We start from the raw sequence: 22,685 nt of genomic DNA, 5'->3' as shown, positions 1-22,685 counted from the left end.
AAATCTCGGAACGACGGTTGTCGGAGAATTGGAGTGAAACAACGGGGAATTTAATAAAACGATTTATTGTGATAAATGTAATCAACTCACAATCATTTAAGATATGGCTGGAATATTCGACATTGAGTTACATGATGGTGATAACGTGCCTCAGGATGAGTCCGACGATGACATTATCGAGGCTGCTGAGGTAGAGAATAATTAACTATTATTGCACAATCACATGACATTCTAATTATTAATTTATTGTTACGAATTCATTGTTAATTATCTTCAGCGACATGACAATGATGTTTGTTTTTCAGGGAGAGTACGATACTAATCCCAACGTAAATGCTATTTTAGAGTAAGTAATAATTATTTAATTATCTGAGTAGTTAGCGTAGATAATTTGTTGACTTTTTTTACAACGTGACACAACAGATTATTTTTTATTGGGAGAGTGATAATGAATGGGTTTAGGAGAACATGTGAGGGAAGATTTTTTGTGGAGAATTTTCTCAGCTACAAAAACGTTCTTAAGACACTTCGTGCTCGATTCTGTCGTGACGGAGATAATGACGTTTGGCGAAGGATGAAATTTCATTACCAGAGGTTCCCAAAGTCATTCAACCCTCGACTAGAAAAAGTCCCTCAATCTTATTGCCCCAAAAAATATAAATCATGCAAGTCTTCCGTTGTTACAGCTCGGAAAATGTCGAGAGGGTTCAGTTGTCCGAGCAGACTGTCAATCCAGGTCAGGAGAAGGTCGGTCCCAAGGACTTTGAGTTGTGCAAAATTCTCGGTGAAGGTGGCTACGGGAAAGTCTTTCAAGTACGCAAAGTCTCAGGCAAGGACAAGGGGAGTATATTCGCGATGAAGGTCCTCTGCAAGGCCTCAATAATTCGCAACCAGAAAGACACAGCTCACACGAAGGCCGAGAGGAATATCCTGGAAGCTGTGAAGCATCCCTTTATCGTCAACCTGATTTATGCCTTTCAAACCGGTGGAAAACTCTATCTCATTTTGGAGTACCTCTGTGGAGGGGAACTCTTCACTTATCTTGACAGAGAGGGCATATTCCTGGAGGACACAGCGTGCTTCTATCTGTCTGAGATCATCCTCGCCCTCGAACACCTCCACAAGCTGGGCATAATCTACAGGGACTTGAAGCCAGAGAATATCCTGCTGGACAGGGAGGGACACGTCAAACTCACTGACTTCGGGCTGTGCAAGGAACACATTGGGGAAGGCATTGTCACTCATACTTTTTGCGGTACTATCGAGTACATGGCACCAGAAATACTGACGAGAAGTGGACACGGCAAGGCTGTGGATTGGTGGAGCCTGGGGGCCCTCATGTATGATATGTTGACTGGAATGGTGAGTGATATGTGCTACAACAGATTTTTTTCTATTCCAGGAGTTTTCATTTGAGTAATTGCGATATTATACAAATAAATTATCTTCCAGCCACAATAATTGCACTAAAAAATTATCGAAATGTCTATTGACATTTGCAGCCCCCGTTCACAGCGGACGGTCGAAAAAAAACAATTGAAAAAATTCTGAAAGGCAAACTAGCATTACCCCAATACTTGACCCCAGACGCCAGAGACCTAATAAGAAAGCTGCTGAAGAGGCAGGTCACTCAACGGCTTGGCTCAGGCCCGGAGGATGCCAAGCAGATAATGAGTCACAACTTCTTCAATAACATTAACTGGCAGGACGTTATATCAAGGAAACTCGAGCCACCATTCAAGCCAGTTCTCAAGAGCGCTGATGATACTTCACAGTTCGATGAACAATTTACACAAACTGTTCCCGTCGACTCACCTGTGGAGAGCACTCTCAGCGAATCCGCCAACATGATTTTTCAGGGCTTCACTTACGTCGCCCCAAGTGTCCTCGAGGGCTTGTACAGCCAGTCCAAGGTGGGAAATTCACGGAGTCCAAGGAGAAATTATCTGGGGACCAGCCACGGGGGCAGGGAATCCTCCCCCAGAAGCTTGGACATCAGTAATCGAACGCATTTTCAAACTCAACAGAGGTAAATTATGTTAATCATAGGATAAATAATATTCATTTATGTTATTTTTTATTTATCTGTCAATGAATTGACACAGTGTAATGACTTTTTAATTCAATGTAGGTATTATAGATTCCTATGTATCGATATAAGCTGAACTTTAATTCAATCGTTATTGTTAAATCGTGTGAATTGTTATTTCAAATATGATTCAGTAACAATTGTTGAAGTGATTTTTCTGGATTGTAATAGACAATGAATTTTCTGCGACAGGTTTCATCCACTCGGCCACAACAGTATGGAGGACACCGAAATGATGGACATCGGCCACCTCTCGGGTAACGCATAGCCAACCGGAAAAACCTCTCCAAAAACTGCCGAAAAGTCCCCGTGAGCCCCAAAACTTGCTTCATAATTTCCTTCCATCGCATTAATTTGGCAATTTATTAATGGGCCACTGGGACATTAATTCTCTTGGTATCGTTTTCAAGTGTATATAAATTATAATATAAAACGTGGGAAAATGGGCAATCGACTGTGAATTTCCAGAACGAGGCTCTTCATTTTTATTATATGAACACTGTCTGTTGCTTCCTTTTGTATGAGCCTTCTAGAATCCATTGCGTGCTAATTTATCCAACTGCTCAGCACGAAAAAAAATTATCAGAATGGGAAATCAACTGTCATTTGTTAGTATTGAATTATGATTAGTTGATTGGGAGAAAGGGGGATGAAATGGAATGGTATTGATTTTTGTTGTTTGAGAATCAAGTGGAGGAGGCGAAGTCGTCACAGAGTCATCACTCCATTCGTTTCTCCAATTACAGCTGTGAGATCCCTCACAAGGTCCTCAAGACCTTTTATCATTTATTCTCAATAATAGAAATCCATAAAAACTTGTCTGAAGAGGCATTCGGATACCCAAAACTTCCTCCATTCTTTCTGATACCATTTCACTTTGTCCCATAATTTTTCTCAATTGTGTGATTGGCTTTTTCTTTTGTCAATGATTGTAGACTCCATCAAGGTAAATATGGTTTTGCAATATAAAACTGTCTAGTTAAATTTTTCAATCTCAAGTACGGAGAAACAGTTGTTGACTACAATAACGTGCCTAGCAGAGCGTGTGATTCGATTTTGAGGGAATGTCTGTTGTTTTTGGTGGAAGAGGGGAGGGAGGCTTTACCGATGGAAAGATTTTCCCGAAAAAGCATGCGCTTTAACTCGGGAATTTCATTGAAGTTTCTGTCAAAAAAAAAAATCTCTTGAAGTTGCTCGAAAAAAACCCGTCCACTAATATTTTTTTCTCTGCCAATAATTCTCGTTATCTCGAAAACTCCTTCGCTGAGGACAAAATGTCATAAGGCCTTTTTTATAACTGACTAAATTCCCCACAAAAATGCCTTTTCACATTTTTCTCTTCCGTCGCTCACTTCCGAGATTATTAAGCATTCACCGACACCTGAAAATTTAATGCTCATTTCCCCCTGCAACGACTTCCTGCTGCATTTTCAATAAACAAACACCATCGATAAACAAAAAAAGCAGCATTATCCTCGATGTGTCCCCGGTGCTTTCCACGAACCACAGAAAAAAAACTATTTAAAAAACTTAAAAAATCTATAATAAATAATTGTGTTAGCTTCTCTCGTCCTTTGCCACCACGTGTAAAAAAATAATGACAATGATTGCGCTCATGTTGCCGCTACCATGTAAATAGAAAAAAAATATATATCTCCAGTGAAGGTGTACTCTACATCACCCGGAAAAATCAACAGACGAGTTGATTCTTCACTCACCAATTATATTTCTTTTGCAGTTTTAATGAAAAATAAATATTGCAGGTTGAATTATTGTTCTCATATGTTATTTCTCCATTTTTCGTACACAGTTATAACAATTGTTCATATAATTTTTTTTTGATTTTTATTTTCCTGTCAATATACAAACGGCCGATTTATTGTTATTTTTTTTTTGTCGCTCGTTAATTGTCATCTCTAATACATTAACCGTAATAAATATTGCGTTTTCCATTTCGTCTATTTATTGTTATACATTGGGCAATAGAAAAACCGTCCTGCCTTTTTTAATTAGTAAAATAAATTAAGTAAACGAGTTGATGTGTAATTGTTTAGAATAAGGAGCTGATTGTATCCCAAATGTTTCGTTTATATAATTCGTTTATGAATTTTTAGAGAGGAAGATGTTGCTTTGAACATTCATTTTATTTCGATGTAGGGGAGAGTGCAAAATATATATTTAAACATTTTTTTAAATTTTAAATTGAACACGAAAGACTCGATACTATTTTCAATGAAGTCTCATTTGGTACTTTGACAGTTCTTCAATAATAGGTGATTCTAGGAAGAAATGTAAAACTGTTTTTATAGACGAAAAAATTCTCTATAGATTAAGATAATTCCTTGTTTTTTATGCACTAAAAATAATTCATTTAGTATAAAATTATTTCAATAATGATTCATTTCTCTTCATCGAACAATTTTTTAGTTCAAAAAAATAATGCTTTCAATCTGCATTGACAATCAATTACCATTCTAATTCGCTTGAAAAACAATCCAATGATAACTTCTCCAACCAAAAAATTGTCCATCACGAATTTAAATGAACGAAAAAAAGTAAAAATAAATAGATTTTTGCGATCGCTCTCCCCGAATCAAAAACTAAATATACGAAAATATAATATACTTTAATTTAAAAAATTGCATTAAATTAGTCGTCAGGTAATCGCAGAGAGCACGAACCTGCCCATCACTAAAATACTTCATAAAAAAATAATTAGTAATTACTTACATAATCTCATTATTTCGATAGCTAGGCGAAAATCAACTCCTTATCTCACTCAACTACAATGTGTCTGTGTTAATTAATGATTAGATTCACAAAATGTGGGAAGAATAGGGTTATGGGCCTGTGATTAAAAGCACTCACTCGTTCATTCAGTCGAAAAAATGTTTCACCATTAATTAAATATCTCACAATGTATTATTCACTCGAATCACACATATTCCCCTAACACATCACGTTCATTTTGAATGCACAAGGAGTAATAAGAATACAGATACTTATTATTATTCATGTTACAATATACCTCTACTGTTCTGTACTGTTCTGGTTTATTTGAGTGTTTTTTTTTTAAATGTCTGTTCACACGCATTTCACTAACAATAATGCTCCTTCGGACTTTATTATGTTTTTGTCTTAAATATTTCAGTCCTTGAGTAAACTCGCCCATTGCGGACACAGTTATCCTTCATTATTTGTTTACTATTTTCTAATTTCCACCACTGCACGATACAATTAATTAAACGTACAAATATATTGCATTTTAAATCATGGATTTCGACGCTATGCATCCAGAGAGGATCCCCGTCTCCTAGTGTTTACGAAGCACTTATTTCAGTTGTGAATTTATCGAAAGAACTTTAACCATTGTTTCATAATTCAGGATTTTTGGTTTCTTTTGAGGGTCAAGCGGCCCTAGAAATCAGTTTTAATGCCTTGATCCTACACGCGGGAGTCTCTCAAGACTTATTTGACCCTCAAGAACCTTTTCCCTCATCTGCAGATGTTACCCACAATCTTACAGCCCTTCAAGAGTCTTTGACCCTCACCTAGGAGCAGTGATAAGGGTACACTTATTAAAGATCGTTTAATTTTTAATACCACTTGACCCGCAATTGAAAGCAAAATATCACCTGAAATGTGCAGAACGATTAACTGTCTGGCGTTCCATTTTACCCTAGATGTCTGTAAACATATTTACTTGCGACCGAGTTGAAGAAAATTCAAAAATGCAGCTAAAGAAAACAACTCCAAATAAAATAAAATTATCCCTAATTAATCAATTCACAACTGATTAATTATTATTTCTCTAATCTGCAGTACTCTACGCAGCATTGACGCTATTCGCCTTACACGATCATAGGGAAATATACTTAATAATGTTTCTTTGTGGGATTGTAGTGTTCCGTTCGTCACAACTGGTTTAGAATGAATTTGCTCAATCATTTGTTCGTGTTTAGCAATTTTCTCTTGTTTTTTTATTTATTGAATTTCCTTTATGTTTTCCTTTTATTTTCTTTTTTGTATAAAAAAATTATCCTGCTGGTGTCGCTGCTGCGGGGCAGTGGGACTGGAGTTACGAACGTCTGCTTTGTTTTTTTATTTTTTTTTCATTAATTTTGAATTGAAATTTCTCCTTTCTCGATTTTAATCCTTTATCTTCGATTATGGTTGAGGATGAGTTTGCTAATTGCCATTAGCTGATCGTTGAATTGGTGGTATCACTGCGTCGCGCTCGGTGCCGTATATTTTACCAGCTTTACGAGCCATATTACCCAGCATTTCCATGGAGTTCTTGTATGCTGATCGTAACGAGAGAGACCATTCTTTTAAGCTTATTTCATCCTGCAACGAATTCAATTAGTTTTTCATCTTTATTTTATGCAGTTTCATGAATATTTTAAGTAACGAGTCCTGCTTTCCGGAGACATCTGAGCGACGAAGGGGCTGGTGAATTTATATTAGGAGTGTGTAAATAGCGGATGCATTCAAATGAATTGTAAAACCCAATTCGATGAATTGAATATTCGAATTTTGTAAATTGGTTTGGAGGAGGTAACAGAGAGAAAAATAAACGTCAACAGTTATTCAATTCACGTCCTAGATGGTAATAAAGCATCCAGAATCAACAGAGGTGCAAAATACCAAAATTTCCTTTTTGTCCTTCTCAAAAAACATTTTTTCACAATGTACTCCCATTCTCAGATATCAAGATCAAAATATGCCCACTAAAAAGTGTTAACTCACCGGATTAGTAAGTACAATTTTCCCATCCTTCGTCCTGACGACGATACACTGGTCCCCTTTGACATTCTGCAAATCAGGTGAGAGTTCCTCCACCTGCAACAGACATCCCAATAACTCAACGGTCCCCAAAGCTCCCCAAAGCCCCGGTATATCCTACCTGATCCAAAAAGACGAGCTCAGGTTTCGTCGCAGACTCCGGATGCAGTTCCAGCCTATTAGGATACAATTTAGCATATCTAGTTTGCCAAGCGCTGGTGAAAGGCCCTCCCAGCTTCTTAATATACCCGTGCAGAATGCAGTCGGAGCCCTTCTCATCAGCATCGAACCTCAATTTCTGTTTGGCCTTTTTCTTAATTTCCAGCTTATCCGCTTCGATGTTGACGGTTTCGAAAACGGTTTCAGCGACCTCCGCCTGCCACCTCTCAGAGATGACAAGTGGAAAATTCTTATACAATTCCTGATCAGAATCAGATAGTTTGATCATTTTCGTATCCTCCTCATCAAAAGACCCAATGTCAAAAGCATCAGCAGCATTTACTTCACCTCTTGGTGGTATAAAAGGGGGTTCATACTTCAGCCGATACACCTGCTGCCAGTCAATGCCCTCAAAGAATGGATGCTCCTTGACTTCGTCAGGCCCCCTCCCACCGCATCCTAATCTAGACTTTATATCCCTTTGGAGTAATCCGTTAAGAAGGGACCTGAGCTCCAATGAGAATGACTCTGGCAGTTCGACATCCATCGTCAACGTCATTCTGTCAATCTCATGCTTGTCTTTGGTCTTGTGCTGTCTGAATGGGCTATGGCCCCTCAGTAATTTATAAAGCATACAACCAAATGAAAACCAATCAGCACTCGAGTTGTATGCCACTCCCTTCTGCAACACCTCTGGTGCCATATACCCATGTGTACCAACACTGGCATGTGGCATCCTCTTGGAGAAGTCACATGCTAATCCAAGATCTGATATTCTCACATGGCCGTGCTCATCGAGTAATATATTAGCTGGTTTGAGATCCCTGTAGACAATGGAACGTCTGTGCATGTGCTCGAGACCGAGTATCACCTCGGCCGCATAAAATTTCATATCTGACTCATTGAATACACCATTCTGAGACAGATGATAATGTAGATCACCACCGTTCATCAAATCAAGTATGAAGCATAATTTGTCAGGTGTGTGAAAGGCATATGTCATGCAGACTATGAAAGGACAGTCAAACCCGGTACTGACTAGGGAGAGCATTATTCTCTCATTTAATGCCAGGGTCTCGCCTTGTTTCATTTTTATGCGCTTTTTATCAAGGCATTTCATTGCATACATTTTACCAGTGTCTGCTTTACGACAACCATATACCTCGCCAAAACCACCGCGCCCTATTATCCGGTGGACACTGAAGTCGTTCATTGTCAACTGGAAGACAATGATGGATTGAAGTATTGATTTATCGGCAGGGCCCAAGGGGAGAAGGAGGGGAGGGAGATGGACTACTTTACCTGGATGTTTAACTCGAGGTTCTTCCATTGGCAGAAGCGAGTGTATTTGTCACTGTAAATCAGATGGAGAGGGTTAATTTGGGGGATTTTTTGGGCGAAGTGATGATCACAAATAATTATGGTAGAAAACTTGATTTGGGAATCTTATACTGAGAATTTCAGCTGGGGAATTGATGCAGATGAAGTTCATTTGTGACGTGTCTAAAAGAAAATCTGCTGATATAACAATTTGATTTTTTTTGTAATTCTTTGGCAGCTAAACATCACATTTGTATGTGGTTTTTAATGTTTTAGATATACTTCAGGGGAGAATCTGGGTGGTATAGATGAACGTCAAACCCCACGAGTTGCTGCTATATAATGACAATGATCTATTCATGATTGAATAGGGGCCAGCGTCAAATATGAATGTTGACACTGCTGAGATAGACTCGAGAGAAATTTTAAGGCTTCGGGAGCCCAGTATTTATAGGTGGTAAATTATTTTCATTGCTCTACTCTGTAGAGTCTACTGGCTGAATATACGGCGTAAAAAATGAGGGACAATGAATAAGATTACCAAACAGAATATCAATGACAGGTTCCGTAACACGCGACAATAATTGGCAGACGATAGAATCGACATTGAGAGCACAATGACAAGATGATTTTGTACGACAAATTGAGTTTGTTTTTATGTACAAGAGTGTGGGGCAAAGTGGGACAGTTTACCAAGAAACCAACGTAGAGTTAAATAAAGCAGAGTTAATCAGTTTTGAGGGTCAATTGGAAGAGACAGGTCGAGGGTCAAATTCCCCAATTTGACATTTTTGACACATTCAAATATCTCTCCAATTTGACCCTCTCCTCACCTGTCGCTCCCACTTAACTCACAAACAACGAGATTCAATAATGTCCCATTTTGCCCCTTTCTCCCTTCGTTCAATAATCTTTCCCAATTTATTCACGTAATATTCACCTCTCCAGGAACTTTCTGAATGGTTCTCCCCTCAGATGAGTGCAAATTTCGTCGATGTAAGGCTGCAATTAGAGAATATTAGTTATTACTTTGACATTTCTGCAATTGCTTTATGAATTTTAAAACACCCACGTCGAATAAATGCAGCGGCACCTCGTTCTTCATGAGATATTTGTGTACCCAAGCGACAGCTGCACGGGAATATTCCTGGAGCCATAATGAAACGAAAAGGCGAGCATTATCAAAGCTTCTTCCCTAGTCATTCGAGTTAAGTGGGAGAAAACGAAATTTAAGGGTAATGAAATATTTACGTGCGAATGCGCCAGGAGTTCCTTCATTATGTAGTTGTCGTATATCTCACGTGCCAATTTTTGCCTCTCCTCAACGGTCTCGAGTTTTTCGTACGCTTTTATCTGTTTACATTGTTTTAACATTCTTTTAATTTATTGACATGAGTTTTCCTTAAAAATTGAAGAAATGTATTTTTTTAAATTCAAAGTTTCCTCCCAGTCAATGTTAGTGTCGATCCAATGTTGATCTCAGTGTCGGCGATCCAGACAATAAAAATAATAATGCAAATGAAATCAATAACTGATTTGGTTTAATTAAAGAATTTAAATCACTAATTTTAGCTACTAAATACATGAAGTCATTGCATAATCCAAAATATTGTTTTCTATTTTCCCTCATTTACGTATCGTTCATTGTCTAGTGTTTAAAAAACATTTTCCGTTATGAGCGCTCACTCATCAACGGAGTCGACAAGTGATTGATAAGAATATACAAATGAATGAATAAATAGAAATAATTTACCTCGTCGTAAAACCTAAGTTGCGGAATTGGTTCCTCCGCCACAGTCTCACAAAAGTCTTTGAACAATAGATACCCCAGCGTTTGGTTAAATATTTTATTAAACTCAGCTTCCCCCTTTTTCTCAAGATACTTGTGCATGACGCTCCTGACGCTGTAATACATAAAACACCGGAATTAAAATTGGTACAGGATCCTCACAGTGTGGATCATCTTAAACAATATTAAAACAGAAGCATTTGAAAACAGAAACGTCTGATAAACTGCGAGTGCTTGACGTCACAGCGACGCACTTCGATAAGGACTTTTCCGACTTTGAACTCGATACGCAATTTGTCTGGTTCATTCTGCACGTACCACAAAATTGGGAAAATACTCCAACAAGGGAAAGTTTTAGAAAAAATACTAGAGTTCTGATATTTATTATTAAGAGTATATTTCGTGAGAAGTGCGTAAAAACAGCTTTTTTCGAAGAAAAAAGTCCCAGCTTTTTTCAATCGATTATTATTACTATCAATTCATTTTTGGCTAATAAAATTTGAAAAGTCATCGAAAGTATGCCCTACATACCCCACCCCCACTGCCACAATAATCCAATATCCAACAAGACGTAAATTGCAGTGAAAAAATAATGAATAAAAATGCCCCGAGCTATGAGAAAAATTCCCTTTAATCATAAACATTGAAACATTAAAAATCGGGAGCACAACCGGAGGGGAAAGCGTTCTGCATCTACTTTTAGACGTGTGAAAAATTGAAAGAAAATACCGACGTCGGATAGAAAAGCTCAAACCGACCATTATTAAACCGCTGAATTATTTATAATAGCCGAAGCATCCACGGGAAAATAATAACAATGGGATAGGAAAAAAAAATGAGAGACAGCGGCATTATAAAAAAAAATTGTCACATTCTTGTATCAAGGACGCGTGAAACGTCAATTCAGCCGGAAGGAGTTGGCTTTGAAAGCGTTGGCTGTCGATGATAAGCCTATTCTTCATCATGCTAGACTTGGGATATAAGCGAGAGAAAGAGGGAATCGGTTGGATTATCGTATTCTCCAATGTGTGGACGATGCTTCTACCCGCCCCTTTTTACACCAGTAAAATAACGTGCAACGTTTCAGTTTATGAACTATTAATAGGGCTGTGTGTACGTACTAACGCTCTATCAGAGCGTTTGTTCTCCCGAGAGCTTCTTCTGGCCATTTTTTTTTCCACGCTCTACCTTTATTTCATTATTTTTTCATGACGAGGTGGCAGGGAATGCGAGAATTGTTTGGAATTGGAATTAGAATGTTTGTAGTGGGCTTTTTTCTAGGAAGAAAGATATTTTGGGAAATAGAGGAGTTTAAATGATTTTTTGAGGTGCTGAATGATATCGGATTATATTCGCGAAGATTTTTTCCAAATGTCCCTGAAGATTGTTGGAACCTCACATTTAAATAAAAGAAGTTTATAAAGGCTTCTCCCGGAGGTAAACCCTTTGCGGGCCATTTAACTCTCAACTTAAAATATCCTTGACAGCACTATGACCCTCAACACTAATTAACTTACAATTTAATCGAAGTCTCTAGAGAATGATGTGAGGCCATATTAAAATAATGGACCGTTAAAAACCGCCTAAGGGTTGTTTAACGCTAAAAAATAATTGACATGTAATTATAAACCTCTTTTAGATTTTTCGAAGTCCCTTTACGAAGACTTTGCAATTGAAGACTCCCTGAGAGGGTATTTGGCCCTTAAAATAATTTAATAATCACTCAACCCTTAACTCTGATCATCCCTGAATTGATCTCTCATTCCAACATTTTCTGAAGAATAAAAAAATCCTTTTGTAACTTCCCTGAAAGCCCCCATGATTTACCACAATTAAATTGTCTGCTCGGTTTATTATTAACACACGGGATGATTAAAATAAATGATCGCGTGATACAGACTGCGATGACGGACATGAGGAACTGAAAAAAAAATATTATATGAAGATATAACGCAACTGTGTTGATTATAGGTATGCCATCGAGGTGATGTGACGTCTTTTGGCATTTTTCATCTTTCTCAACGTCAGAAAGAGACGATGGGCCACAGTTAGGTGCGGTATTGTAGCTGTTTATGAGTCACCTTTACACATCGAAGAAATTGAAGTAACTCATCAGAGCTACCCGACCGAGACGCCGTAGGAGAAATCATTCAGAAGTTAACTGACGAGACAGAACTGGTCAATTTTCTCAATATTTTTTCCTACAATACTAATTCTGCTCCACGCAATTAAAATTTTTTTCCTAGTTATGATCTGCACATTAGAATTGAGTTTGAAAGGGTGAGGATATGGGTCAACTAATCAGAAGGATCAAACAACCCTGAAGAACGTTTTGCATTCCCCAGAAACAGCTCGCCATTGAAATTGTTGGGTGAAAAGAAATGGATTTTTTTCCTTAGAAATGTAATTTGCAGATGAAGAAGAGCAATTCCCACCTGAAACCCCATTCTTCAGCTTCCCAATTTTTTCAAGACATGGAAATCTCCCGGGCTCCTCATCCGAGTAGAAAAAAACTCGTTAGATATGTCGACAAGTTGAGGAGATAAATGGGCTCTCGGTGCATCATCTGAAATCGGAAATTGCCCTGGGTGTCCAATGAAAACACCTTTCCACCCTCTCCTATCGATCCATCCCCAATCCACCGTTATCTTCAAAGGAATAATAAATAAATCGATTATGCAAACTTTGGTGCGATGAAAATTTATTGAAATGAAATTGGCCCTTACCCGATGAAAATCATATTGAATGAGTTGATTGAACGTCACTACATAGTGTCCGAGAGTGAGCGTTGTGGCCTCGGCCTTGGCAATTGCGCAAAACTAAATTTAATTTGGGCCGATCAAGGAGGTCGACTTCTTTGAATTTCATCTCGTGCCCTTAATCACATGGCCCCATGAGTTGACGTCAAATAAAAATGGTAATTAAGTCATGTCTATCGGTGTATCGAATGGTATTGGTGTCAGTTGTGCCCTTGGACTGGGGAGTGATAAATTGAGAAGACGTAAGAGAACCATTTTTTTTGTTATTCACATAAGACTAAAAACATCTCCAAAGGCATTAGAAGCTGAAGGTCAAAAAGCCCTTACCACCATTTGGAGTGGAGGACTAACGGGCCTCATTAGCCGCAATTGTCCTTACGAGGCTCCGGCCTTCAGGCCCATTAAATCCTCAACTGGGGATGTTCTCAAACTCGTTTGACCCTCAAAACCAGTTAACCCCCAATGAAAGACACCAAACACTCTTCACCAATCCAAAAGATCCGTTTTACCTTCTCTCCTGGTGTTCTTGATGAAAAAATAACACAGAGACAAACACCCTCAAAGGGCGAATAGCCCCAAAACATCCCTCTCCCCTTATTCCTAAGATAATTCTCCGATAACCAAAAACATCAAAGTCAATTCGCGATTTCCCACTCCAGTTGCAAAGCCTCAACCCTGACTGGTCTATTTATAACCACACGAGTCAATCGAGAAGACTCCACACCTCCAGACCCTCCCACCCCCGTGGAATCCCCTTTCACCTTGTGCCGCGCCCCTCAGTAAAAATTGTAGAAATTTTTTTTTAATAAAAAATCCAACTCTTGAATGAACCATCAGCCCAGCCATCGTACGATGCAAAAACCGATGCACAGATTGCATGAATAAACGAGTAAATACTCCAGCCGGGATTGGGGGTTGAGGTATCGTGAAGAGGTAAACCGCAGCGAGCAATAACCCCGAGGACTATCGATTAATCTTTGTATCTGTCTCCCTCTAATTCCATCTTGCGTTTATCTATGTATCTGTTTTAATCGCCCCCAAAGGAGAAATTTTCTCTCGAGGATATCCAAGTACTTTTGAAATTTTTTATCCATTGCTGATATTTCCCAACAGCTGTAGAAGAGCCTGGGGTAAAGTGGAACGACAACAAAAAAGCTAATGCTCAGCAAGATGCAGATACCTTTTTTTTTCACCACTTTTTTCCTGATAAAAAATGATAGAGGGTTGAGTATAAGAAACGAGCTGAGTGCACCGAAGAATCTCCTCGCTCATCTGCCCTCATTACCCCACTTCACCCACTCCCTTCCCTCGTATTTGACCCACGAAGAAGTGATTCTTCTGATCACCCTCCGTCCCGTTGTATTGAGCAACAAACCCCCTTCCCCTCGTTCCAGCCGCATCTAGTGGAGTCTCGGATGCTTTCGTGGGTCAAATGACCTTTGACCACTCGGGTCAAAGGGCTCATGAAGATCGGATGGGCCGCAGGAACGTGCAAAGTCCAAAGTTCGATATCTATCGTCCTTAAAAACTAGCGAAATTAAAGGCCACATGAACTTGGGGATCAATCGAGCCTCAGGTCTGAAGTGCAGGGTCAATCCTTCCTTGAATCAGAAGAAAAAAAACCTCTCGACTGAAGAAACTTCTCGTGTTCCAGTAGCTCTCATGAAACTTCCCCTAGAAAATAGAACCTGAGGAGATGAAATCCATCTTCACCTCCTGCTCTCATGAATATATGAGGACCAAGGGCAGAAGGGATAAAGAAGCCAGATGGTGTAGAAAAGGTGCTATCGTGCATAGAGAGAGGCTTATTAAAATGAGATTAAACGTTTTGGCACTGGTCCCATGTGGGACTCCCCTTTCGCTTTTATTCCGACAAAATATGAGAAATGGTTTACAGACGTTGTAAGGATTTATTCAAGGACAACCGTGAGTTTTTCAGAGGATCAATTGTCCATTTGGATAGAAACCAGAGGAGTAAATGGGTCACGGTACATTTGCAGCAAAATACGAGGGGGTGAGGTATGAAAAATCGGCTTGTTGGTTTGCTCAGCAATGACCTTTCTGCGCCTGCGTTACTCCTATCAATTTTTCGTGTTTACCTATTTTTGATGAAACTTCTCGTTCAACTCGTCAAAATCAGGAAAATTGGATGTCTCCCCCACGACATTCTTTCATCCCCCTTTTATGCTATCGTTTGGGGGGGAGAGGGGGGATATCATATTTGTATCGGACGTTGACGGTTCCATTATCGTCGGTTGTATCGCCAGGTAATCGAATTCAATCGTGTGGAAGGAGTCGATTGATTCGGTGACACGAGGCATTCATGATGTTTGTAAACATTGGCATGACCTTTCATTTGGAAAGGTGAAAGGAGCGTTAATGCTTGAGGGGATGGGGTGATTTTTGTTGGTTGAGTGGGGCTTGCCGCTGGGTAATGGGGAATCGGAATATTTTATTTTGGAATTACGTAATTATATCAGGGGTTCGGGAGGTAATTTAGAAGGACCTTTCTTACAGGGGGAAATTATTCTAAAATAACTGAATATAAAATGTTGTGAAACTGTCACGGAATTTCGTTGACGATTGTTGCCACACAGATTTTATATATTTATATTCACACTAATCTCGTAAACCTCTTTAGCCGTAATTGTCTGTCTTTTAGCTTTTATTTTGTATGAATGGCTGGAGAACTAATAGAGAAATTTTGTGATGAAAGAAGAAATGTTCATAGACAGTACAACGTAAATTATTGGGGAGATTTTCATGAAATGGGGCAAAGCTTAGGGATCTGTGTAGGTCAAAGGTCAATCAATGCTGAGGGTCAAATGGCAGCGATGGAGGGGACAAGATGGTCAAACGAAATTGTCATTCTACGTCACCCTACACTTGCCTAAACAGAAACTTATCGTGTGTACGAATGGTGATGAACATGTATTGATTAAAACTCCTTTGTAAATCTACTTGTAGTCAACTAGATGAAAGAATTAATGGACTTTGTAATTCTACATTTCCTCAAAAGTTAAACTTTCGGAGAATGTATCAAGAAACTTTTTTAAAGACGATCCCCTCTAAAGCTCTCATTATCCGGATAATTCGATCACTTCCACCTAAAAATCTCAAGAGACTTCTCCCGTACCTCCTAAATTCCCCCACAAAAACAATCCCCTAAAACCGGCCATTACCCAGATAATGCAATCGCCAAAGAGAAATAAAAAATCTCCTTTCTTCCCGAAGTAGAACTTTCACGTAATTCAAGCTTCTCAAACATGAAAGCCTCTCGATAACTAATTCCCTTGAAAAATCCCAGGAGACCCCTTTGCCCTCGTTAAAATTCTCTGCAAAAACAATTCCGTAAATCCTCGGATTACCACCGCAACTTAATGATCAATAAATAATGAAAAATTTCCCTCCCTCCCGAGAGAGATTTTCTACGGATCTTTGAGGTTTCTCAAGAACGAGATCCTCTGAAAAACGACTAGATTAACTCGAAACCCTCAGGAGAGCTTCATCAGCCACTGATTACTTCATCAAATATTCCTGGCTATTTTCTCCAGGAGTCCTCATTACCGAAATAATCGTAGGGGAAAACATTCTCTACGTGGGATCAATTAAGGTTATGATCCAAAAGCCCATCTCCTTCTGGTAAATCGAAGGGATCTTCGAGGATTTGCGGGATCGACAATCGTATGGGCAATCTTCACCCCAAATGCAGCCACTTGTTCTCGAAACTCAAAAACTGTTAATGGACTGTCTGTCCACAAGCAAAAAAATGTTGATGACCTGATTAAATTGCATGTTACTGGCAAAAATAATTTTCTGGACCCCCTAGATGCGCCAGAATGAAATTACCCCCGACCAGTTCTCCAAAACCATCAAAACACCTCTAATTACCTCGGATCTGGCAGAATAATTTTCTTGCTGGCCCTGGCAGCCGGTGTGCACTTGCTCTTCTCCATGGCCATGAGGTAGCTGACATCGGCCAGCACAGCCTCGAGATCCGCCATGATTCCAAGTCCTTCGTTGAAATGGTCCTTAATCCTTTATCACCAAAAATCTCCGCCGCCGGTGCTGTTCGAGCCTTCGAGGCAGCGTTCAACAGCCACAGCGGCAGATCCACCGGTCGGTGCCCCAGCCGTCGTATCCTCTACTCGCGGATAATTCTCATCCCCCGCGAGCCAATGATGTTGGCTCTCACCTCTCTCCCCCCCAGGGCGACGACAAAATAAAATCCACTGATTCCTCTTATTCACCACAGGTCTCTGTTTATCGCATATTTTTAGCCGCGAGGGCAAACTGAATAACTCTCAATTGAAAAAAATAATAATAACTAATTATTCCCGGATGTGCGAACTGGTCACTGACCAACCTCAGTCGTCATCAACACTGTCACACGCATCCCGACGCTTGTGAATCTGTCATTGAGCATTGTTGCTCATGGCTGATAGCTTTGAGAGTACTGTTCAGGGAATTATCGACACTGGACACTTCACTTTGACAACATTCACGGGTTCGGGGACTTGGAACTGTTTTTTTTTTACACGATAGGTGAATAAGTCCGTTCTAGTTACTGGAGCACTACAGAACATGAGCGCGTATTGAGGTCTGGGCGGCCGTCATTCTGATTACCTTTTTTTGTAGTCTCGGCTGGAAGGCTACGCCCCACCATCGACAGTACGACAGGGGAGTCGTCAGTCCGAAAAATGGGACTGGGGTGGCGTTATGGAGGGTCGGTAATATAGATTTGAGGGGAATGTTCAGATCATTGGGTTCAGTCTTTTTCTTCAAGTTCATGTGATTACTTCAATTAAAAGATCACAAAACACTTCTTCCACGAGCATGAAATAATTTTTTTTATCACAGGATGTGGAACTGGGACGTTTTTTACTAGTGCCCTTCTAGTGATACCTTCGAAAGTCATCTTTGATTATCTTGGTATCCACACATTAGATGACTAGGTCCTTGTGGCGGCATCGAGGACTAGAGGTATCTCGGGTTAGGTTAGGCTGCTGCACGTGTTTTGTTTTCCGGGCTGTTCTGTCTCCAAAGTGTCCAAAAATTATTGTTACTTGATTTTGTTGAGTTCTGGGGAGCTATCATGGGAAAAGCGAAGAAGATCAAGGTGACCAACGCTGATAGACCCGAGAAAATTGCACTCGGGGATCAGATCGAAGGGGAGAAGTCAGTGAAGATGAGAAATCGACACAAGATCCGGTTTCGCAGGGATGAAGATGAAGAGGTTAGGATTTCTTGCCATTTGTTTATTTAATTTCAATTGTTGATGATTGTTGGGGTGTGAATTCCTTCACATATTCTCGTTCGTTTGATGCAATTCCTCTTATTAATCTGAAATTTCAGTTTGTTGACGCGAATCTCTCTCAGAAGATTCTCTCCCAAGCGCGTAAACAGCAGCTGGAGCTCTCAGAGGACATGTCTCCCTCAACCTCCAAAAAACCTCTTACAAAATTGGGTCCAGACCTAAGCGACGAGGAAGACCCACCAAGCGAGGATGAAGTGACATCCCAGGACTACTACGAGGATATACAGATAAACGCGGAAGACGAGATGGCCCTCCAGATGTTTATGGATAGAGATAGAGCTCCCACGCGTACCCTGGCTGACATAATAATGGAAAAACTCACCGAAAAGAAGACAGAAATAGACACTCAGTTCTCAGACGTCGGTTCCCTTCAGATGCAGGAGCTGGACCCCCGAGTGAAGACGATGTACGAGGGTGTGCGGGACGTACTTGTTAAATACCGAAGTGGAAAATTGCCAAAAGCCTTCAAGATAATTCCGAGCCTTCGAAACTGGGAACAGATTCTCTACATTACTGATCCCCCAAGGTGGTCAGCAGCAGCCATGTACCAGGCAACGAGAATTTTCGCGTCAAATCTGAAGGAGAAAATGGCCCAGAGGTTCTTCAACCTCGTTCTCCTCCCCAGAATCAGGGACGACCTCGCCGAGTACAAGAGACTGAATTTCCACCTGTACCAGGCGGTCAGGAAGGCCCTCTTCAAGCCTGGGGGCTTCATGAAGGGAATTCTCCTGCCACTGCTGGAGTCCGGTACTTGCACATTGAGGGAAGCTGTCATAGTTGGTTCTGTCATCGCCAAGAACTCCATTCCAATTCTTCACTCGTCAGCTGCGATTTTGAAAATTGCCGAGATGGATTACACAGGAGCTAACAGCATATTCTTGAGGATTTTCTTTGATAAAAAATATGCACTGCCTTATAGGGTGGTTGATGGTGTAGTCTTTCACTTCTTGAGGTTCGAGAGGGACTCCAGGGAGCTACCTGTCCTCTGGCATCAGGCCTTCCTTACTTTTGTGCAGCGGTACAAGGGAGATATCAGCTCGGAACAGAAGGAGGCACTGCTGGAACTGCTAAAGAAACAGCATCATCATACGATCACTGCAGAAATCCGTAGGGAGCTCATGCATGCCAAGTGCAGGGATGTCGAGGGAATCGAGCCTGAACAGGAACCCATGACTTTGTGAAGTGGATCGCGGAGGTTTTACTGTTGAATATTCATTTTCACTTCAAATTTTAAAAAACAGTCATTTAAATAAATTATCAACCAATTTTAGGTCATTGAAATAAATAATTGAAACCACAAACTAAAAAATTATTTAATTACATTGACACAAAATTACATTTCCTAAACAAATCAAACGTAACGTAGAATCAAATGATTTTTGCACTTATTTCCTTTCTAAAAAATCTGGAGATATTTTTATCGAAAGGTTGATAAAAATTCTCATGTTTGTTTAATTCGTAAACTGTGATTAATGAAGTTGAATTTTAAAAACAGTGGGAGAAAATAGAAAAAAGGATCAGTGGACAAAAAAATTAATGACTTTGGAATAATGAACGAAATACATGATCCAGTTGAGAAATAATTCTCTACACAATTTCACGATAACACATGTTTATTTGGAGCTAATCCAATGTAATCATATCGCAGAGAGTAATTAAATCGTTTCCCTTATCAATTAATTCAATCATAAAACGACGCACCGATGGACAGCAATAGAAATATTAGTCCTGAATTCTACATGTATATCGAACAAGTTAATTTGGCTGTGGATAAATTATTGGAAATTGCTCGGGGTTCAACGATAAAAAATTTATACAAAGTATAACATTTACCTTAATTTCAAATAATTAACATTACTATGTACAGAAATGTATGGATGAACAAATTGATAAATTAATTGATGGCGTTTACTTCTTACTCATCAGTTTCGTTTTCTAGTTTTTGAGTCTGTGAAATGCTTGAGCAACAGCTTGAGAAATAATTGGTAAGCGCCCCTTTGAGATTTATTCTTCCCATTTTTGTGTGCAATATTCATCAGTTCTCTTTGCTTCCATTAAAATTAGAATTCTAGTAGCAGCTGATTGGAACGCAAATTCTTTGACTTATGGGAGGGTACTCAGGAGGAGACAGTCTTCTTAGGAAACTCATTTTTTCTTGAAGAAACTTGTGATGCTCTTCGAGCCAGCCGCTGCCTTTTGCCTTGCTATCTCTTTTTTTGAGGCTGTTTGAGGTTTCTGGGGCTGAAAATGATGAACAATTGGTGAAATTCTGTTGCAGACATTATGAGTTGTTATTCAGTACTTCCGTCCAGATCGCGACGTTTTTGGAGAATGAGACGTAAAAATGAGGTTAGAGCGAACGTCTCATCTGCAGATAAGATAATGCCAGTGATTATCAAATTGTACCGTTCTGGTAAATGATTTGTAACTTGTTAGTCTTTAGTTTACTAATCGTTTGGCAAGTAATTCAGAGAAAATTGAGACATAATCGTAAATTTAAAAAATGAGCGAACCTTTTCGGGTTTCGTGAGATCGAGAGCTCGTGTCCTGGGGGACTCTTCGTCCATGGAATCTTTCTTCGGTCGTTTCTCATCGGGGAGTTCTTTGGGGCTCATCAGCTTGCGTTTGGCTTTGGTCTCCTCCTCGGGTAGATTCATATTTTGGGCCAGTTTTTTCGAGAGATCTTCAGTCAGGTATTCAGACACGATACCGTGTGCGTATTTCAGGTATTCTGCACGCGAAACAAAAATAAAAACGTATTCATGTCGTTGAAACAATTATTTACATTGATTTACAGTCACTATTAAATTAAAAAATAAATAATAATAATTGAAAATAATCGACATAATCTTGTAATAATTTACCACTGTCAGTCCCAGCCTCGTATTTCGTACTCTTCACGTAATTGGCACTAACAGCTCCCTGTCCAACGTGAATGCCCTTTTGCCTAAGAACATCGGCGACCCTTTCCACCTTCTTCTGGAGCCAACTCAGGGTTTTTTCCTCGTTGTACTTGTAAGCTTGATACGACTCGTCCCCCTTGCGATCTGCCACCAGTGACACTTTTAGGCTCTGACATCTCGCCAGTCTTATGGTCTCGGGGTAGTCCTCATCCCTGAGGCACTGTTCGAGGGGCAGAACTTGCTGTGCCTTCCTCAGGTACGGTAGCACCAGGAAAATGGGATCGATGGGAGTTGACAAGTGCATCTTTCCATCGGATTTTACGTTCTCGTCGATGAACCACGAACGCTTATTCTCGTCGAAGGTCAACACCTCTTGAACTGTCTGATCACCTGGACTGAACACGAACATTGCTGCTTGATTTGTCGCTGGATGACGGAGCTTCACGATATCTGGGGGACTGCCATCAGAACCACCAACTCCATCCCCTGATTCAGAAAAGGACCCATCACAATCAAAATTGAACATTATCATTGACGTCGATCACCGATATCTCGGAATTGGTAGAGTGATATTTAAAAAATTTGATGGCATTTCGAAGGGATTTTCAAGGGCTTTATAATGAGCTGAATTTTTCATGAGTTGTTTCATTCGTTCAGCAGACATTGGAGACTTAATAGAGCCCTCCTACATTATCCTCTATTAATTCTTTGATCCTTTGTCTTATTTTTTCTCAATTAATGCATCATAATTCGTTCAACAAAAATTAATCAATTTATCTGAACGAAAAATCATTGAGATCTCAACTGTTTAACTAGGATTACTTGAAGATCATGTGGATCCGCAGAGAAATGACAGATAATATTTTTTTCTGGAAATTACCAGGTCCAAAACTAAGTCCACATATTTGTGAAGGAGATAACCCTCAATTCAACTGAAATTCCCATTTTCATTGTTAAATTTTTTTTTTAACAACAATCAATTGGTAAAAAAATTATTTAATCGCAGTAGCTGGTCTCCAAAACAATCATGAAAACAATCCCAACGAAACATACGAAATCCCCACTTCCTAACCACTCTCATCCCGTCCTAATAGGCGTATCCACAAAAATTGATCGACTCGTATTTTTTTTTTCTTTTTATATTCACCTTTCATCAGAAAAACCCACGTATTACTCGGTGAATTGGTATTAGCTGTTTTAACACACTTCTTGGGTGATCCCTTGACCCGTGGCATTTTGCAACCACGTGTTTGTTGTTGTCAATTATATTGTTGTAATAACGACTTAACACAGCTTTTTTCGCGCCTAATTTATCGAACGACTCACTTCGATGCACGGATTTCTGGGCTGCAGAGGGTAACGGGGAGGGTTGGGGGTGGGGGTATAACGCATCATCTACTGGCTGACTCTTTTTTTTTAGAATTCACTTTTTGCATTTATGGTGGAACCCGGGGTATCGCTGAAATAGTGTAGAACGGGGGGGTTGGAATTGAGAATTGCTCTGGCGCTGGGAGCACTTGGCATCAATGGATATCAAAATCCCGGTGTTTTTTTCATCTCTCTT

At 39.7% G+C, this 22,685-nt stretch overlaps 4 protein-coding genes across 7 annotated transcripts; 2 read left to right on the top strand and 2 right to left on the bottom strand.

The window, feature by feature from the left end:
* The first annotated feature begins 49 nt into the window (after positions 1-49).
* Positions 50-3,858, top strand: LOC135160347 (ribosomal protein S6 kinase beta-1-like). The gene is made up of 5 exons (XM_064116791.1): positions 50-190; positions 306-346; positions 687-1,362; positions 1,503-2,029; positions 2,282-3,858. Exons 1-5 carry the CDS (start codon positions 104-106, stop codon positions 2,355-2,357), a joined length of 1,407 nt encoding a protein of 468 aa, XP_063972861.1. The 5' UTR covers positions 50-103; the 3' UTR covers positions 2,358-3,858.
* LOC135160341 (G protein-coupled receptor kinase 1) lies at positions 3,859-17,534 on the bottom strand. The gene is made up of 9 exons (XM_064116780.1): positions 16,793-17,534; positions 10,107-10,257; positions 9,605-9,706; positions 9,426-9,500; positions 9,294-9,355; positions 8,336-8,387; positions 6,996-8,252; positions 6,839-6,931; positions 3,859-6,436 (listed from the first exon to the last, which is right to left on the bottom strand). Exons 1-9 carry the CDS (start codon positions 16,903-16,905, stop codon positions 6,278-6,280), a joined length of 2,064 nt encoding a protein of 687 aa, XP_063972850.1. The 5' UTR covers positions 16,906-17,534; the 3' UTR covers positions 3,859-6,277.
* Positions 17,535-17,877: 343 nt separating this feature from the next.
* LOC135160348 (bystin) lies at positions 17,878-19,527 on the top strand. Its single transcript, XM_064116792.1, has 2 exons — positions 17,878-18,137; positions 18,257-19,527. Exons 1-2 carry the CDS (start codon positions 17,997-17,999, stop codon positions 19,397-19,399), a joined length of 1,284 nt encoding a protein of 427 aa, XP_063972862.1. The 5' UTR covers positions 17,878-17,996; the 3' UTR covers positions 19,400-19,527.
* Positions 19,528-19,813: 286 nt separating this feature from the next.
* Positions 19,814-22,593, bottom strand: LOC135160352 (ribonuclease H2 subunit B). Of its 4 annotated transcripts, none has more exons than XM_064116801.1 (4): positions 22,269-22,590; positions 21,083-21,607; positions 20,732-20,949; positions 19,814-20,459 (listed from the first exon to the last, which is right to left on the bottom strand). In XM_064116801.1, exons 1-4 carry the CDS (start codon positions 22,354-22,356, stop codon positions 20,364-20,366), a joined length of 927 nt encoding a protein of 308 aa, XP_063972871.1. In that variant the 5' UTR covers positions 22,357-22,590; the 3' UTR covers positions 19,814-20,363. The 4 variants fall into 4 exon arrangements, with proteins under 4 accessions (XP_063972871.1, XP_063972875.1, XP_063972872.1 ...); XM_064116805.1 differs by lacking the exon at positions 22,269-22,590 and adding an exon at positions 22,002-22,204; XM_064116802.1 differs by having other exon boundaries at positions 20,450-20,586; positions 22,269-22,593.
* Between the last annotated feature and the right edge of the window lie 92 nt (positions 22,594-22,685).

Source organism: Diachasmimorpha longicaudata, chromosome 3, assembly GCF_034640455.1.
Source record: "Diachasmimorpha longicaudata isolate KC_UGA_2023 chromosome 3, iyDiaLong2, whole genome shotgun sequence".
Lineage (NCBI taxonomy): Eukaryota > Metazoa > Arthropoda > Insecta > Hymenoptera > Braconidae > Diachasmimorpha > Diachasmimorpha longicaudata.
This window is presented reverse-complemented; position numbering and strand designations above follow the sequence as displayed.